Source organism: Crinia signifera, chromosome 5 (genome assembly GCF_055691185.1).
Source record: "Crinia signifera chromosome 5, ASM5569118v1, whole genome shotgun sequence".
Taxonomy (NCBI): domain Eukaryota; kingdom Metazoa; phylum Chordata; class Amphibia; order Anura; family Myobatrachidae; genus Crinia; species Crinia signifera.
In genome coordinates this window covers 156,941,677-156,961,305 of record NC_139221.1, presented here as the reverse complement: position 1 = coordinate 156,961,305, position 19,629 = coordinate 156,941,677, and the positions used below count along the sequence as shown (strand labels likewise).

Genomic DNA, 19,629 nt, shown 5'->3' with positions numbered 1-19,629 from the left:
ATCTCTACCCCTAGCCCTGAAACTTCCACCCCACTCTCCGCAGCCTAATCCATACTTCCCCTGGCTACTTAAATGTAACCCACCAGGCTATGTCTAAAGGTGCCCACACACTAGAAAGATCTGCGATCATAAGATGTGCGCATAAATTTCAGTCTTCAAATCTTTTGCCTGTCCTACACAAAAGATAGCAGGCAAGTGCACACCTTTACCAAAGATTTTTCTTAAGATCCCATGTGCGTTCCTATGGATCTTTTGTTAAATCTTCTGATCTTTCATGCAGCACGTAAGATCAGAAGATTTAGCAAAAGATCCATGGGAGAGCGCATCGGACCGAAATCGGCCGATTTTCGTCCGATGATCGGTAAACATCGGATGATATATCGGCCGATTTATCGGAAATCGGCCAATCCGCCAAAAAAATCGTTCTAGTGTGTGGGCACCTTAACACTAGCTGCATCCTCAGAATGTTGTTTCCTATGATGACATTTGAGATGTTGACATTTGTGAGCCTGTTGACAGTTTAAGAATATCGACCTGGTTTGAACATTTTTTCTGTATGTTTTGATTTTTTTATTATTCATTAAAATCACCTATGTGCAACCAGTGAATTCTTAGGGCAGTATTCAATGAACATAATCATGGCGTGCAGCGAATCCTGTTTAGGATTCGCTGCACAGTCGCCGTGTTCCGGAGCCTCGCTGTCCCCCTGCTATCCCCGTATTCAACGTCGCAGGGGCTCGCTGCCCCTGACGGCGAATCTTAACCCCTGCGGCGTCCCGCAGGGAGCTGGGGGACGGCGGCAGGCAGGGAGATGGAAGTCTCCCTGCCTGCCCCAGAATGTATGTGGAGGGGAGGTGGGCTCCCCGGGACCCAGGCAGCACAAGCTGCCCCCCGGGAGAGCCAGCAGGGGACCAGATATTCACTGCTCCTGATCGTGCATATGTAATGATCGGGAGCAGTGACTATATGAATATCTAATGAGCGGCTCCCGGCCCCCTGCTGGCTGTTATGTGTAAAAAAAAAAATTAATAAATATATATTCATGTGCTATAAGCACATAAATAAAATTAACATGCCCATTCACAGAATAAAATTCCTGATTTTTTGACACCAAATGTAAAAAAAACGAACTTTATTTTAAAAGTTCACATTCCACTTCACCATGAAAAGATGGCGATTTGCTACACAGCGAAAATCACTTAGAAAGACGGCGAAAAGTGCACTTTGAATAGGGTGATTCACTTTCTGACACAAAAAATCACCTTCCAACGCGAAAATGGCACAAATTCGCCATAAAACATGGCGAATTGGCCTCATTGAATACTGCCTGGTGCAACTGTCTTTATTTACCATGTACTTGTCCTAAATTACCTTGTGCTGTAAGTTGTTATTTTCTTATTTATGTACATAGTATCACACTACACATTGGGCGGTATTCAATGAGGCTGGTTCGCCAGGTTTTTATGGCGATTTTGTGCTGTAAGGCGAATTTCTGACTAAAACGGTGAATCACCCTATTCAATGACCAGATGGCGAATACATTTCAAGGTTTTTTTCGCCATGATTCACCATGTAGCAATCACTATCTTTTTATGGTGAAGTGGAAGGTGAACTTTTAAAATAAAGTGTTTTGTTTTTTACAATTGGTGTAAAAAAATCTGGAATTTTATTCTGAGGAGAGGCATGCTATTTTTATTCATGTGCTGTAAGCACATGAATATATCTTAAATTTAAAAAAAAAAAAATTTTTCTTTTTTACACAGACCAGCCAGCAGGGGGCCGGAGCCGAGCCGCTCATTAGATATTCGTATATTCACTTCACCCGATCATTACATATTCATGATCGGGTGTAGTGAATATACCCGGTCCCCTGCTGGCACCCCCGGGGGGCAGCCTGTGCTGCCTGGCACCCGGGGAGCCCACCTCCCCCCCACAAACGTTCTGGGGCAGGCAGGGAGACTTCCATCTCCCTGCCTGCCACCGTCCTCAGGCTCCCTGCGGCGTCCGCCGCAGGAGCTCAAATTCGCCGGTCAGGGGCAGCGAGCCCCTGACTCGTTGAATACCGGAGCCAGCGAGGCTCCGGAACGCAGCGAGCAATGGCGAATGTGCAGCGAATCCTAAACAGGATTCGCTGCACGTCGCCGGTATTCACATTGAATACCGCCCATTATAATCCTCCAGAGACTCTTAAGGTGTTTATTAGTGAAAATATAGAAGTTTTTTGGTACTGTAGTCACCACATTTTCTTCTGAAGTAAATTAGTTGGGCTGTATTATGTACAGTATTCACTATAGGTCACTATAGGTACACACTTTAGCACTTTTTGATTGCACCTGAATTATAAAACACTAAGTAATATAAATTGAGAAACCTAACAAGGCCTGATGTAAAGTAAAGTAGTACATAATAGAGAATTTAACTTTGCACAATGGAAAGTTCCATTTTAAAATCATGATGTAAGGGTTTCTGTGATTCCATCTCCTTTTTACATTTCAGTTTCATTCCAATTACATATGCAATGTGTAATTTAGATTAAGTAAAAAAGTAAATTATCTTCAATTTAATTTCCTATCCAATTTTCACCTACTATGAAGGTTACAGCACCAAAATATATAACACAGTAGGTAAAATGTTTAATTATTTTACAGCTGCGTTGTCATAATTCAATGTGGACCTGTTGTGAATCATTAATGTTTCACATATACAGTCCAGTACGGATGGTGTAATGGTTAGCATTACTGCCTGGAAATTTACTTAGGTGAATACTCCTATAATCTGAGTATCCGTAGACAGTCATATGCAAATACGACTGCCTATACGTATTTTCAGCATTTACTATTTGTATTTATGGCACAATCGTATTTCCGAATGCATACGCCATCCAAAGAATACGAGTAGGAATCACCATTCAGAAGAATGGTGATTTTTTATTTACTAACCAGCCATATGCAATATACTGCCGGTAATTAGCAGATTATGGCTGGTAATTGCTGTGAAAATACCCCTGGAAAATACAACTCATTTTCCAGGCACCTTTGGCAGAGGTGTAAAAAATGTACAAAAATTAATAAATAAATAAAAAAAATGGCGTGGAGTCTCTCAAAGAGCTGGTCCTGGTTTAAAAAAATCATGGGGCAAACCACATAGGGGTCCCCAAGATATTTTAAAACAAGCACCAGGCTCAAGGGCCACTCCTGGTTCCCAAAATACGAGGGACAAAACGAGTAGGGGTCCCTCGTATTTCAAGAATCAGCACCGGGTCCATCCAGCCAGCAGGGTAATGTCAGGGTAATGTCACAGCTGGGTGGAGACTTTTGATATGACCGGTCAGGCTGGGCAGGGATCCCCGGGAAGTAGTGGACCCCCCGCAATGAAGGCCCCCACCCCTCCAGAACTTACCTGCCCAGGCTGCAGTGGGCACCGGGCTGATGTTTGTGTAAAAAATATAAAAAACCATGGTGTATTTTTGATGGAACTATTAGTCCCAGCGGTACTTGTGTAGTTTCACGGCGGCAGCCTTACCAACAGCTGCCTAGCGTAGTAAGCATAGTGTCTCCGCAGCAGCCCTGCGTAGTTAGCGTAATCACCATACTGTCCCCTGGAGCTGCAGCTCTGTCTCCAGTGTCCCTGTCAAGCGTAGTGAGCGCCTCTCACACAGCACTGGTAACCGCAAGATGCCCTGCGCTGGTGGATGCTGGCGGAGAGGGGATCATGCGGGCGCCAGCGGAGAGGTGCTCCATCTGCCTGAGACGCATTTGCATCAAGAAGTAATTCTTGCGGCAGGGTTCGGCAATCTTGCCCATGTCTGCTTCAGGGAGACGGGTTTAGGGGTTCGGTAGCACGTGCGTATTGTGCACAAAGGGGGTGGGGACGCAAGTGCATCTCACACCCAATAACGGACGCATTTGCCAGTGCTCCATGCTACATACTGGCAAATGCCTCCTTTTCAAACCTCCACTATCCACACCAGCCCAAAGCGCAGCGAGCCCCGCACGGAAACACATTTCATGTCCTTCCAACCTGTTCATTCCCCCACTATCCAAGTCGGCGTGGAGTTGATTTTATAAAGTGAGCCCGAAGCGTGGCGAGCGCATACAGATTACTTTTTCATGTATTCTGCGTCCACCCGCCACGCTTTATAAAGTCAACTCCACGCCGACGGGGATAGTAAGGGAATGAACAGGTCCGGAGGACGCGTAATGCTCGGTGGCTTGCTACACTCACCACACTTTATAAAGTCAACTCCACGCCGAGGGGGATAGTAAGGGAATGAACAGGTCGGGAGGACGCGTAATGCTCGGTGGCTTGCTACACTCACCACACTTTATAAAGTCAACTCCACGCCGACGGGGATAGTGGGGGAATGAACAGGTCGGGAGGACGCGTAATGCACCCCCTTGCGGGGCTCGCTACACTCGCCACGCTTCGGGCTGGCGTAGATAGTGGGGGTGTTTAAAGAAAACATTCACACCTGCCATATCATACATCTGAAACAGTAATGACGACATGTGTTAACTGGTAACTGGATTTTAGTGAATAATAAAGACGATAAAAACCACTTAACAATGTTTAATAATATCAAATAACAAGTCAAAGAAAATATTAAAATAGTCATTCTTCACTTTCTGCATTCACTTCAAATGCAGCTGAAGTTGACGCAGCTGTGTCTGCATTTGTGTCAGCTGGTTTGTCGGCCGTTGGGAGCAGAGTTAGGGCATGTAGAATACGCTGGAAAGCGTTCTCTGCCCCAAGAGTTTTGCACAAAATAAACTCCTGCAGGTATGAGTCAAGATATTGGCGCGAGGTGCCCCTCTGTCTCTTGTTCATCCACTTCCACGAAATTGTACCAGTGGTTTACACATGCATGATGGTACCCTGCCTGCTCAAGTTGTTGAGTGTTGTATGCGCACCAACAGTCAGAGTATATAGTGGTACCCGGTTCAATATGCATGGTGATGGCGGACATCACGGCTGGACACTGGCATTTACGAAACATTCACCTGTGTCTCGGGATATGCTTTCAAACAGCCACTGCTGAGGCTGAACAGTTATCCAATATGATTTTTTTGCTGGACAAAGAGTCTTTCATCCACCTCCACAATTTTGCCCGGACCGCCAATCCGGCGTTGGGACCGTGACATCAAATCTAGGGTGCAGGCCTCCTGCATAAGGTTATTGTAAGTCATGGTGGTTTTTTAGAAATTAAGAGGTTCCGCTCACAAAATGTAAAACTTGTTAGCTCCTCCGCCCAAGAAAATACAAAGCGTAGAAGCGTCATTAATGTCAGGTGGCATCCTTGAAACAAAACACCCACAAAGAAAAAGAAGTTTCTTTCAGGGTGCACTGAGAATCAATTTTCATCAAGTTTAACATTTATTTTGTTCTTTATAAAAAGGTCTCTTATCAACAGTAGACCACATAACCTTGTCTTGAAGTGAAATATTAAAAGATAGATAAGTGCAATAAAGATAGAAAAATAGTGTACAATAAACTTAAAATAGAGAGAGAAAGATGAATGTGTGTGCATCAGCTTATTTTCATAATCTTTGGCTTCAATTTGCCTTTATTGTAAGTTGATACTTGCTGCTGTTGTAATATTTCAATTTACTAGCAGTTACGTAACCACAGGGATTCTGTGCTTAATTCAAGGGCTTACACTGTTGCAATTATTGACAGACACCATTATTATTATTACATTGATGCCTAGCAATCTATTACAGTGTTAATATATCCCTCTGCTAACAACGTTTAAATAATGTTCCGGTGTGCACGTTTTCCCATCTACAGTATTTAGACAATAAGTGCTATTCCTCCTGTACCTATATGTAGAAACTACATGAAGATTCTCATTTGTCTGCGCTAAAACGATATTGGGAGAAATGTATCCTTGTATGTATCCTGTTACTAAGAGGAGGGCTCTTTTCTACACAAATTCCATTTACTGCATATATCTCATACCCTAAATTGAGCGGTTTATCCGCCGGGCGTAGTGCAGTGGAAATTAAGTTGGACCTCTCCTCTTTATAAACGCTACTTATGTCATATAGCCTCTACCTGTTCAAACAGGATTTGTTACCCAGAAAAATTAAGCGATATTATCGCTGGGATTACAGTGGCTGTTTTTTAATATCCGTCAGCTTTGTAACAGTTATACACTTCACAGGGCCTATTAATGAGGGTCTGGGTATAAGTATTATAATGTCCCTCTAATCCAGGGTTTGACAAACCCCAGGCACCAGGTCGCCATGGCGACCAGATTTTGCTGTCTGGCGACTAGATTTTGTGAGAGGTGGTGCCTGCCGCTCCTGCCTGCCTAAGCCACATACTGTAGTTGCGGATAGCAGTCACACCTCCTCTCAGCGGTGATCATCAGCTCCGTCTGCAGGAAGGAAGCAGCAGGAAGCTGTGGATGTCCGAGCAGCTCCTTCCACCCTCCTGCTAATTTAAAGTATTACTGGATGGCTCGCCAGCCCTCCTCTCAGCATACCTCGGAGGTCCGGACCTCCGCACCAACCCGCCCCCTCCCAACCCGCATTGCTCCGTCCTTGCAAGGGTGTCAGCGCAGGAGCTGGTGTCAGTAACCGTCACTGCTCCAGCTCTTGCGCTGTGTGCTGTCGCTGCCTATTTGAATCCTGCTCCCCTGCCCGCATAGCTTAGCGGAGTGCTGCGGGTGTCAGTGCAGGAGCTGATCTCGGTGCCGGCAGCTGGGGTCAGTGATTGGCTGACAAGCTGACTCCGTATTTCAGATGGCAGCCGGGGTCACTGATGGAGAAGCGCAATCTCTGCTTCTCTCCTAACATAAATTTCGGAGCATCAGCACCAGAAGAGGGCGGGACGGTGAGCATTACTGTGCACTACATCTGTGTCACTGCTGGGAGCATTATAGTATAATGCTCCCAGCAGTGACACAGATGTAGTGTATAATGATTAATACTGTATGTGTCACTGCTGGGGGCATTATATGGGTGTGTGTCACTGCTGGGGGCATTATATACTGTGTGTGCCACTGCTGGAGGTATTATATGGGTGTCACTGCTGGGGGCATTATATACTGTATGTGTCACTGCTGGGGGCATTATATGGGTGTCACTGCAGCGGGCATTATATACTGTATGTGTCACTGCACGGGGGGAATATATGTGTGTCAAGATTGTAAGGTTACGAGCAGGGCCCTCCTACCTTTTGATTGCCTGTAAATACCCTGTTTGTTATATCACTGTCTCCTTTTGTAAAGCACAACGGAATATGCTGCACTATGGTGGTTATTCTAGTCCTTTCTTTCTGACAAAATCCTTCTTAGATGGACAAAACCATGTGCACTGCGGGTGGGGCAGATGTAACATGTGCAGAGAGAATTAGATTTGGGTGGGGTTTTTCTTCAAAGTGAGATCTATATTGAAGTGTAAAATCATGCAGTCAGTATTTTCCCTGCACAGAAACAAAAAAACTCACCAAAATCTAATAAACATCCTAGCAGCTGATGTGTGACCTTGTGCATGTATACATTTTCGTATTTCAACACTTGCTTATATAAACCTGAAATAACGACTCGGAGACTTGGATCTGGCAGAAATTGTTAGCTGAATTTATTGAAAACACTTTAAGCTAATTGCTTGTATTAGAATTCCTTAATTAAATGGTGGCCCAGAAAGAACGGCTAGTGATCTAAGCTCCACCCCACGACTGACGTATGTAATGACGTATTCCCTACACAAGCGGTATGGCTCCACCTACTCCATTGACTGCCACCCGACTGGGTGGTCTCGCTGCCCCCCGAGCGGGAGATCTAGCGCAGGCCTATAGTCAATGGAGGTGAGCGCACCGAGAACAACCGATGTGATGTATAAACATCGCTTACTGAAGGCCTAAATCAATTAATCTGCCGTTCTTTCCCGCCTTTCAGCCAACGCGTTTACAGCCCCCCTTTATCCCCCCCTTACTAAATCGTAATAGGGCGGGTAGGGTGGGAAATTCCACAGGGAAAAGAGGAAGACTCCTCCTTCCCTGTTCCTATTATCCCAGCTAACTCTGCCCTCCCCTGTTTTCCTATTGGCTCCGAGTCACATGCTCCATAGTGTACACACAGCCTTGGATGTTTAATTCACTCCTTTCCTATGGCAGTCATTACGTTATTCTAAACATCCTAGCAGCTGATGTGTGACCTTGTGCATGTATACATTTTCGTATTTCAACACTTGCTTATATAAACCTGAAATAACGACTCGGAGACTTGGATCTGGCAGAAATTGTTAGCTGAATTTATTGAAAACACTTTAAGCTAATTGCTTGTATTAGAATTCCTTAATTAAATGGTGGCCCAGAAAGAACGGCTAGTGATCTAAGCTCCACCCCACGACTGACGTATGTAATGACGTATTCCCTACACAAGCGGTATGGCTCCACCTACTCCATTGACTGCCACCCGACTGGGTGGTCTCGCTGCCCCCCGAGCGGGAGATCTAGCGCAGGCCTATAGTCAATGGAGGTGAGCGCACCGAGAACAACCGATGTGATGTATAAACATCGCTTACTGAAGGCCTAAATCAATTAATCTGCCGTTCTTTCCCGCCAAAGCGGGGGTCCTGGTCCCAGGACACCCCCGCCCCGCCACCAGACTAGAGCACCATAAGGACGCTCCTAGAAATAGATCCTCCTCAACTCTGAGCCTACCTTTTCATTACATAGGGGATTCTAACCGGGAAAGGCCACCGGACCGCTCCAGGTCAGGGCCTGCAGCTTCCCTGCTGCGCTAGTGTGGATCAGTCCACTCGAGGTCAGGGCCCGCAGCTTCCATGCTGTGCCCTTGGCCAACTGACCCCTTCTAGGTCAGGGCCCGCAGCTTCCCTGCTGCGCTAACATGCATCAGACCCTCAAGGTCATGGGCCCACAGCTTCCATGCTGTGCCCAATGGGCAACTGACCACTTACAGGTCAGGGCCCGCAGCTTCCCTGCTGCGCTAATATGCATCAGACCACTCGGGGTCATGGGCCCACAGCTTCCATGCTGTGCCCAATGGCCAACTGACCACTTACAGGTCAGGGCCCGCAGCTTCCCTGCTGTGCTAATATGCATCAGACCACTCAGGGTCGTGGGCCCCCAGCTTCCATGCTGTGCCCATGGCCAACTGACCACTTACCGGTCAGGGCCCGCAGCGTCCCTGCTGCGCTAGGTACAAGAATTGTGCACTGGTTTGTAAGGCTATGATATGTTAGCGTATTTTAGGAGGATCTGCCAAAGAAAATAAAAATTTCTGATGCCCAATTTTGGTTGCATATAATTTGGTAAAGTACCAATAGAACGCCCATTTCTGACACAAAGGGGGAAGGGTTCTGGGGAATGGGGATTACTCGGCCGGAGGACAAAAACGTCTGGACCTGCTGAGGGACTATTGACTATAGAATTCAGTCTGTCAGTTCAGGTAAAAAAGCGTGAAAACTCCGGACGCTCTGCCCAACAACAGAGCGTAGTTAATCCCCGAGTAGGATGGGCACACTTGACATACAAACATCCACCCAAGCGCTAGCGCAATCAGGCTGGCGCACTGCCCTCATGGCAGTAGATGCGGGCAGATGTACTTATTGTAACAAGCGGAACGCCATCGGCCTAAAGCCTCAAACTCTTCCGCCGTGCGGCCTGCCCTTGCCGCGGTTGTAGCCGCCCCTATTCTGTGAGAGTGTGTGCGGAATTCCCTTAGGGAGAGGCCAACCTTCAAGGCATCAGCGCAACATCCAGCTAAATGGGTACCCCACTTCTAGGTCAGGGCCCGCAGCTTCCCTGCTGTGCCCAATGGCCATCTGACCACTTACAGGTCAGGGCCCGCAGCTTCCCTGCTGCGCTAATATGCATCGGACCAGTCAAGATCGTGGGCCCCCAGCTTCTATGCTGTGCCCATGGCCAACTGACCACTTACCGGTCAGGGCCCGCAGCTTCCCTGCTGCGCTAATATGCGTCAGACCAGTCAAGGTCGTGGGCCCCCAGCTTCCATGCTGTGCCCATGGCCAACTGACCACTTACAGGTCAGGGCCCGCAGCTTCCCTGCTGCGCTAGTATGCATTAGCCCCCTTAAGGTCGGCATGTCCCTTTTTAGCCCCACTTACTCCCCTTACTGTAGTTAAGTAAGAGGGATTACAATACTGCGCCGCTGAAGGCTGCTGTAACCATTGTGAAGGTTGCCCTGTAGCGATGGCCGTGGGCCCCCTGATCTGTGAGCTTCCACATTAAGCCGTGTTTCCTTTAGAAAGAAAGGGCCATGACGTATAGCTGTAATTGGCTGTTGTGCCTGCGGCTCTCTTTCAAGCCTCGCGTATCTGTGGTGTAGCCGTATTGGACCACCCCTGGCCAAGCCGCCCTCCTGCTCTTATTGCTGTGTCCTTGCTTGCTCGCCCGCCTACTGGCATACCTGGCTGGCTGTGCCCTTGGGAGCCCTGGCCGTGCTACTTACTTCCGGACCCTTCCTATCAAGAGTGGCTGGTGTGAGGCCCAGCATGCGCAGAAAGGGAAGAACACTAAAAAACATTGTCTCACCACTGGAAGGACCGTCACCTGCTTGCTCTGACTCGGCTGTTCACACCTCATCAACCTCAGTGTTCGATTTGGATTCGATTTCCCATTCCTTCCACGTTTTCTGGAGCCATTTGTCATCTGTGGAGACATGTGACTGGTCCCTGTCCTACTGCCCTCACACTTCCCTGATGCTGGAGCTATGTTATATCCTAATATATAGTGCGATCCGCAGAGGGTGAAGTAGGATTTGGGGGGGGGGTATTGCGACATATGGCCATATACGCCAGCTCCTTACGCTATGGCTAGCGAATAATAGGTTGAAGGATGCTATCATCCTGATGTATGTATTCCTGCAATTGCTACTATCTATGTGTTAGCGGTGATTCATATTGTTCCCATATAACATAGTGCTTTCCAGGGAACCTTTTACCCATAGCGCACTGCCCTGGATCTTAAATTCTATATTTCCTTCCATATGGACGCATATGCCCACTAAAGCTCATTCTGCTGTCAGCACCCATGCATGTACCAGTATGAGTGTGGAATATTATAATTGGGACTATTGGTTAATATTGTAATGCTGGCGGTGTTAGCTTTACCTATGTTGCTGCTTGTTGCCAAGCCCTAGGGAATATCTGAGCGGGAACCTAGCTCTGTCCATGCACCTCACTTCTGTGTTATGAAGCCGAGCATGGCATAATTTTTCCGTTGCTGTTACTTAATAGCAGATCTGAGTAGCAGATGGCGGCTCTTCTGTCCTAGAATGTAGCTAATCGACCATTAAAGGCTAGTGCTCTTCAATACTCATTGTGCTGCGCCCCATGCCTCTACTGTCATATAATGTCATCTATTTATTATGCCGTTATAAAGCCTCAATTTCTAGACCAATGCCTGGATAACAGTGATCCCTGAGACAAAACACCTTTTATTAACCACTGTATACCTAGGGATTGCGGCTGATCTTGTTGAGACATAAAACACCAAGGGGCCAAGTGTCAATTATAGCAAGAGATTGCGGTTAGTGGGCAATATGACAGAAAATCTACAGATTGTAAGCTTGCAGCAGGGTCCTCCTACTTCCCTGTCTGTCTGTTGTTCCCCCGTTTGATTTCCCCTTGTCTCTGATTGTAGAGCGCAACAGAATCTGCTGCGATATATAGGTAACTGCAAATCAATAGCTCAATGCGCAAATGTGACAATTGTAGAAGGAAGTTTGACTGCTGTCCTAGAATATAGCTGCTCTCACAGTTAAAGGCTATTGCTTTTAAATAACCCATTATGCGTTGCCCTGTACTTCCACCATAATATTATGTAGTCTATTTATTATGCTGTTATAAGGCTGCAACTTCCAGACAAACTTCCAGACAAATGCACTGGAGAACGGTGATACCTGAGCCAAACGCCTTTTTCTATATACCTGGGGATTGCGGCTGATCTTATTGAGACATACAACACACAAAGGGCAAACGTGTCAATTATAGAAAGAGATTGCTGTTAGTGGACAATATGACAGAATATGTATACCTTGTAAACTTGTACCCAGTTTGTTTTATCACTGTCTACAACTGTGAAGCGCAACAGAATCTGCTGCACTATATGGGAAACTCTAAATAATTAATTAAATCAATATTCAAACGTATCAATTATAGAAGGAAATTGCTGCCAGTGGGCAATATGGCAGCATCTGTGCAGTATGGCAGTACAGTGGTTAGCATCACTGCTACTAGCCGGGTTTTTGCGTAATTGCAATACCTTGTCCCACCGTTTAAAAACCATACTGTACCAGCATGCTTTTTCTTTTTTACAATTGTAGCAGTATAAAAACCTAATGCCGTCCGTCCTGGTGGTGGCCAAAAACCTAGGGGGTCCCTGTCAGGGGCGCAATCAATTGCCATATGACATCTATGTGGCCTCCGTGTCCTGACCAGCGGTTGGGACATACGAGGCTACTTTGCTACTAGTTTCAGGGAGATGCTAGTTGGTTGAATAATTTTAGCACGGTGCCTTATGAGGCGGCGTGTCATGCCCCACCCCAAGGCGTGTCTAGTTCCCTATAAGGAGAGCTTGTGCACGTGGCCTAGAAGCCTGGGTGTGTACTGCTACATCTGAGGGGAATTATTATTATTTTTGTTTTTAAATTGCCTTATATCCCAATGTAGGGGAGGCCCGAAGCAGATATTTTGAGGCAAAATATAACAGTGTCGTGTGTGCTTCCAGCAGTTACTCGGGGTTTCCTCACACACTCTAAAAACATGCTGTCAGGTTAATCGGGCAGACAGGATGGGCCAACGGATAACTGTAAAGCATGGCAGTCCGAGTTATCCCCTTTTCCCTGCCAGGGCTCTCTTGCGCTGCTTCTCCAATCTCTACCTTTGCTTTCCTATTCCTTCCTATTTTCCCCTGAAGATCCCTCCATCAGTAGTGTTAAAACCCCTGCCATGTAGGGCCCCTTTTAAGGGAAACAGAGAGGAGTGAGGGGTCCAATGCGGGGGCTGGTGGGATTGATCTAGAGTCAATACCAGACCTTAGAAAAGACCTGGAGTGTTCCCCTGCCTCTGAGCCCCGCATTCCCACCTCAAATTCCTCTGCCTTACCCCTTCCCTGTGAGTCTGAGGTGAGTGCGTGCCGCCAGCGCCCTCTAGTGGCTGATCCGACTCCCCCTGTTACGTTTGTTGTTCTTGCTGGCATTACTTCCTTCCCCCCCCCCGCAGCTTCTCCCGTGCCAACCCCCCGCTGACCCTTGAACCGTGGCTTCCAGCGAGGCCTTGCCGGTTGGAGCCGTGGTGCTTCTGCTGGCCTGGCTCCCTCCGGTGCTCCCCCCCCAGCGGCGTGATTGCCTGTGCTCTCCCCCTTCCTTCCGCCATCCCCGGGCGGGTGTGTACGGCAGCCCTGGATTCTCCCATAGAGGGACCCGGCAGGCGGACATAGGTATGAGGGAACAATGCGCGGTGCCGCGGCGACACAGCTGATGTGTCGGTCGCCGCAGCACTGTCCAGTGCCTTGCTAATGGACCGGCATTGCGTGGAGGCAGCGGGGCGCCGTGGGGAACAGAGCGATGGCTCTGAGGCTTTGAAGCTCAGACCGGCCTAGAATTCCGCCGCTTCTCTCATGATCCGGCCAGGGAACGGAGGTAAGAGGGGACATGGAGCGGTGAGGCAGCGACACCGGTGATGTGTCCATTGCCGCAGTACCGCCCGATAAGGTGCGTGGAGGGGGACGCTGTTTGCCAGCAGCGGGACGATTGCGTAGGCTGCGAGGGTGAGCGGGCAGGCCCGGCCTCCCCAGCAAATAATGCGGGTGGTTGGGATCTGCGCTGCGGGCGGATGCCATCGTTCAGGGGTGCAGGCGGGCACACAGTTAAACAGTTGGGCTAATAATTTGGACTGAACAATCTGGGCACGCAGACTAACAACCAAAATTCTCCCATATGTTTTGTAATCTTGAGTGTAAAGCTAGTGCACAATGCTAGTGTATAACCCCTTGTCCCTAAAGGTTAGCTAAAGTCTACCTAAATACCAATGTCTATAGATCAAAGGCTAGTTACCAAACCTAGGGCTATATTCTATAGCAGGGTCAGGGAGGGGAAAAACAAAAGCTTCCACTCACCAGAAATTCCACAGGGAAAAAAGGAAGACTCCTCCTTCCCTGTTCCTATTATCCCAGCTAACTCTGCCCTCCCCTGTTTTCCTATTGGCTCCGAGTCACATGCTCCATAGTGTACACACAGCCTTGGATGTTTAATTCACTCCTTTCCTATGGCAGTCATTACGTTATTCTTCTCTCTGCACATGTTACATCTGCCCCCCTGCAGTGCACATGGTTTTGTCCCTCTAAGAAGGATTTTGTCAGAAAGAATGAACTAGAATAAACCCCTATATAACAAACTGTTAATAAATAAATAAAATAAAATGCTGGGGAAATTATGGCTATGGCACTATTGGGATAATTATATATATGGCACTACTGGGGCATTATTACTGTACAATGTGCCCTACTGGCTTGGTCAGCACCCTGCCCTAAAAAAATCAACACTACCTGCCCGCATAGCTGAGCGGAGTTCAGCTCCGTCGTCATCAGGTGTCAGCGCAGGAGCTGGTATAGTGACAAGGAGCAGATGGTTTTTATTTAAATGTGATATTCTGAAAGGGACAATCAGAGTTAATTTTATTTTTGGGGGCGATTAAGTTTGTCCGGCTCCTACACTTTTGTTCTGGCTCCTAGATTTTAGAAAAACTTGTCAAGCCCTGCTCTAATCCCATTCACCCTGTTATTATACCTGTTAATGAGCGGTTCACCGCCGGGTAGCGCAGTAAATGATAATACTATTTCAGGTACTATTAGCACATAGAATTGTCTTTATACTTATTATTTTATTATAGGTGTAATACCTAGTTCCATATGGGTAGAGTTCCTTCCACCACCGTACTGAGCCGGCTGGCGGGGCTGTTTAACATTCGTCAGTGACCTCACGAGTAGCGTACAGTGATATATCTTAGACCGCCCGCAGGTATCAAGGGGTCTGTGTATTAGTATACACCGTGCCCTCTTTTACTGCCGGGCTGCGAGGTTCGCTAAGTCTATGTAGTGATATTCTATCACGCGACGCTGTGATACACCTATATACACCTATGTGGCTAGTATAACATGTACAGTATTTCTTATATACACCTATGTGGCTAGTACTTATATACACCTATGTGGCTAGTATAACATGTACAGTATTTCTTCTAACATTGTTTGCTAATATAATTCCTATGTGGCTCACTAGGCTGACTAAGCACACACACATAACATCCTCTCTGACTGCCTACGACCGTTTCACTTGCGCTTTTTCAAGGCATCCTTAAAACCACTGTGCGGCCTGGAGACTAACCTTGCCGCAGCTTCTTATGTGGCAGCGCCACATCCGCTCCTTGACATTCAGGGGGAAATTTACTAATATGAATTCGTAAAAAATAGGTGTATTCGTAGGCAGAAATACACCTATTTTTTACACATTTGTATTTTCGGGATTTACTATCCTGAAAATACAACAAATCGTATTCCTGATGGCACATTCGTATTTGTATTTACAAATACGAATGTCTACACCATTGATAGGATACGACAGGAATCACCGTTCAAAAGAATGGTGGTTCCTGATTTAGTAAGCAGCCGTATTGATAATACGGCTGCTAATTGGCGTGAAACAGCCACGAAAATACGGCAGGAAGATATACCTTGATTTTCCTGTCGTATTTGCTTTAAGCCTGCACGAATCAGTCAGATCCGTGCAGGCTATAGTGTAAAAAAATTGGAAAAATAAATAAATAAACAGCGTGGGGTCCCCCCCACAGCTGTAACCAGCACCAGGCTGAAAGAGCCGGGGCCGGTAATTAAAAATCAGGGAACCTGACAAATAGGGGTTCCCCGATTTTTAACAACCAGCACCAGGCTCCAGGTCAGGGGCTGGTTCCCAAAATACGGGGGACAAAATGACTAGGGGTCCCCCGTATTTTAAGAACCAGCCCCAGGCCAAACCAGCCAGCAGGGTAATGCCACAGACAGGGGGAGACTTTTTATACAAGTCCCCCCGGCCAAAGCATTAACCCTACCGACCAGTCAGCCTGGCCAGGGGCCCTGGGGGAGTGGGGACCCCCCAATAAAGGGGTCCCCCCCCTCCGGGACTTACCTGACCAGGCTGAAGCCTGGTGCTGTCCCTGGTGGCCCTGTGCAGTGGCCAGCGGGCTGATTGAAGTGTAAAAAAATAGATGAAAAAACTATTGTTTTAAATTGTAGAACTATGAGTCCCAGCAAGCCTCCCCCCGCAAGCTGGGACTTGGAGAACCACAAGTCCCAGCCTGCGGGGCATTAAAGGGCCCGCTGGCACTTTTAGTTCCACAGTAAGAAAAATTGTTAAATAAATACAAACTGACACATTAGAAAAATAAAACTTTAATACATACATTACACACATACTGATACTTACTTATCTTGATCCCGTAGGTAGGTCCCAGGGTCTTGATCCGGTGCATTGTCCTGGTCCCGGATCCATGTCTGCATTCTTCACCATGTCGATTTTCATGTCGGCGTCCGAAGAAATCAATGGTGGACCTGTGGAAGGAAATCCAACTCACCCAGGTCCTCCATGGAAGTTCTTCAGTCTTCGGTAGGCATAAAAGGGTTATCAATGAACCCATCAGTGGGTATTTAACTTCTGTTTTGTGCCTCTGCAATGTTGCCATACATGTGTGGCGTGCTAACCACGCATGTGTGGCAGTTATTCTGCGGTAACTTGTGGTGTCCTGTAATATTTTTTATTATCTGAAAGGGATCCCAGAACAAAAATGTTTGAGAACCCATGGTATACTGTATATGCATTGAGAATTCGAGTTGCATTCCTGCTATAAAATCTTGGGTACTTATGTAATATCTGGGCTCCCATTTTTCTTATGAGACCGCGTCCGCTCGCCGCGCTTCGGGCACGGTGGCTCGCTGCGCTCACCACACTATATAAAATCAACTCCATGCGTAGTTTGATAGTAGGGGTATGAAAAAATGGGGTGCATTTAACATGGGAGCCCAGATAATACATAAGTACCAAATCTTGTTACTTTTTTAATTGCTGCCCGTTCGCAAGTTAATTGACAGAAAGACGGTATTTGTGGATGGTTACTGGCCATTTTTTGGGAGTGTCAGGAAAAGCACAGGCATGCCTAGGTGGTTGAAGGAAGTATGTATGATGTCAGCTGTACAGTCTGTTTATATCGCAGCTGCCAAGTAAGTCCTGGGATATACAGACTGCACACATTACAAAAATCATTAGATGATGAGTGTTTGCGGTTGGATTTTCAGCTAATTGCAGGCTAGCTAAATTTTCGCAGGCTGATCTCGGGCTCTCTGGATTTTAGTACTACTTGTAATATTGCCAATTCATTTTTTTATTATTAATATTTGAAAAATGAAATGCTTTTTTATCACTAATAACCAGAGTCCACGTACATAAATTCTTCAAACACGTAAGCGCCAGGGTTATATATAATTATGCACCGAGCCATGCGGTACACTTGGACAGTGTCCATGTTGACCTATGTCAACATAGACACCCTAAAAACATAAAAAACTCATGTCGTCTGCATTTTAATTCAAACTTTTTGGGTGTTGACCTTTTGACTGTCGACCATTAGTGGTCGACCATATGATTGTAGACCTAGACACTGTAGATGTTTTGGGGGAAATTTACTAATATGAAAAACCTAGATCCAGATCCGTACAGGCTAAAACGCAAATAGAACAGGAAAATGGTGTTCTATTTTCCTGTCATATTTGCGTGGGTGTTTTACACCACTAAGCAGCCGTATTATCAGTACGACTGCTTAGTACATCAGGAACCACCATTCTTTTGAATGGTGATTTCTGTCGTATTCTATCGATGGTGTAGACATTCGTATTTGTAAATACAAATACGAATGTTCCATCTTTAGGAATACGAATTGTTGTATTTTTGGGATTGTAAATCCCGAAAATACAAATTCGTAAAAAAAAAGGTGTATTTCTCCCTACGAATACACCTTTTTTCTACGAATCCATTTTGGTAAATGTCCCCCTTTATAACATAACCCACCTCCGCTGACATCACCCACCTGGCATTAGGCTGGCATTATGTTTGGGTGGCAATGTAAATGGGTGACATGCCGGATCGCACCAGGGTTGGAGCTGGTTACAAAATCCCAGGTGCGACCCAGTTCAGCAGTAAAAACTTGGTATAAATAAGTATAATCAAATAGGTAGAAGTGATAACCCATTTCTCTGGCAAAAAAAAGTGTCATCGCTGCTAAGAAAATAGACATTCACCTAAAAACTTTTCAGTAACACACAGAGCATAATGGTTGTGCTACTTTTGCTGGGCAGCAGTGTGTCTACTGGCTGCGGCTATGTGGGTAATGGGAAGTTTTATCATTTAAAAAGTAGCAGCAGTTGTGACCCGCCTCCCCCCACCCCGCACAGGCACCTCCCCCCTCGCCCGCCCGGTGTGCGTGATGTTCCCGCCCCGCTCCGCCCACCGCGTTTAACCCTCTCCTGTGTGAGGGTGGAGTGGACACAGAAGCGTTAAACAGTTCTACGAGAGTAACAGGGCGGAGTGTGACCGGGGCGGGGAGAACACCCGCAAACTGACCCCTCTCTTCCGAGTCAAACGCATTGTACAGCAGTGGCAGCGGTTTGTGTCTAGTGAGTTGGTGACAGGCGGGGGGGACAGGTGTAACCCGCCCACCTCCCCCACGCCCACCCAACCGTCCCTGACAGACGCAGCCAGGATGCCCACCAACTTCACTGTGGTCCCAGTGGAGCAACAAGAGGATGCTGAGGAAGGTGCGAGCGCGGCAGCGGGCCAGGAGGAGAGGGTAGACGGGGCAGCGCGGTGTCACAGTGAGGAGTCCCTACTAGGTAAGTGCACATGAATCGGTCTGTGTTAACTTCCTCTGAAGTGCTATAAGCGAGCACCGTACTCCCAGTGCGGCACACACAGCCATGGTGCGGAAGGAGAATGTTGCGGGCGGCGGCTGAGTGGCCACAGCACAGAGAACTGTGTGTACGGGAGCGGGATTCACCTGAAGGAGTGTGACGTCAGCCACTGACCACGCCCCTTGCCCACCTTATGGGCTGTTGCTGTGATACTCTGTTATTTGTTTGCTGTGAGTTTACTATTAACTGCAGCTATACCCGGTGCTGCTGCGCACCTAGGCGAGAAGTCAGGGTTTGCTCTCCGCAACTAGCTAACTAGGCAACTGGTATGTGATAATTTACAACAAGTGCTTTGGGCCATATGTACTATGCCTTCAAAAGTGATAAAGTGGAGTGTGATAAATTGCCAGTCAATCAGCTCTTACCTGTCATATTTAAAAAAAAAGCCTGTGACAGGACAGTTAGGAGCTTTTACTTTATCACTTTTCAAGCTTAGTACATCTGGCTCTTTGTATGTCTGTGTGCGTCATGTTCAGGATAGTCCAAGTACAATAGAATTATACATGTGGTTTGCTGCATTTGGCTGCACTGAAGAACATTGTTAAGCTTTTAAAATATTTTCATGTGATAAGCAAATTTTCTGAAGTTCAATTTCTGAGGCACAGGTTTCATTTGCTCCTTTGT

General features: G+C 46.9%; 1 protein-coding gene across 3 annotated transcripts in view; it reads left to right on the top strand.

Moving 5' to 3' along the window:
• The window catches only part of SLC12A7 (solute carrier family 12 member 7), a 267,868-nt gene that overhangs the window by 73,897 nt on the left and 174,342 nt on the right, over positions 1-19,629 (top strand). Inside the window, exon 1 of one of the 3 annotated variants that reach the window (XM_083188159.1) lies at positions 18,552-18,927. The exons of 1 other annotated variant lie outside the window; for it this stretch is intronic. In XM_083188159.1, the coding sequence (XP_083044285.1) occupies positions 18,798-18,927 (130 nt within the window). In that variant the 5' untranslated portion in view covers positions 18,552-18,797. Of the gene's footprint in view, positions 1-18,551; positions 18,928-19,123; positions 19,176-19,629 lie in introns of those variants that run through there. One more of the 3 variants, XM_083188162.1, reaches the window with a different exon arrangement.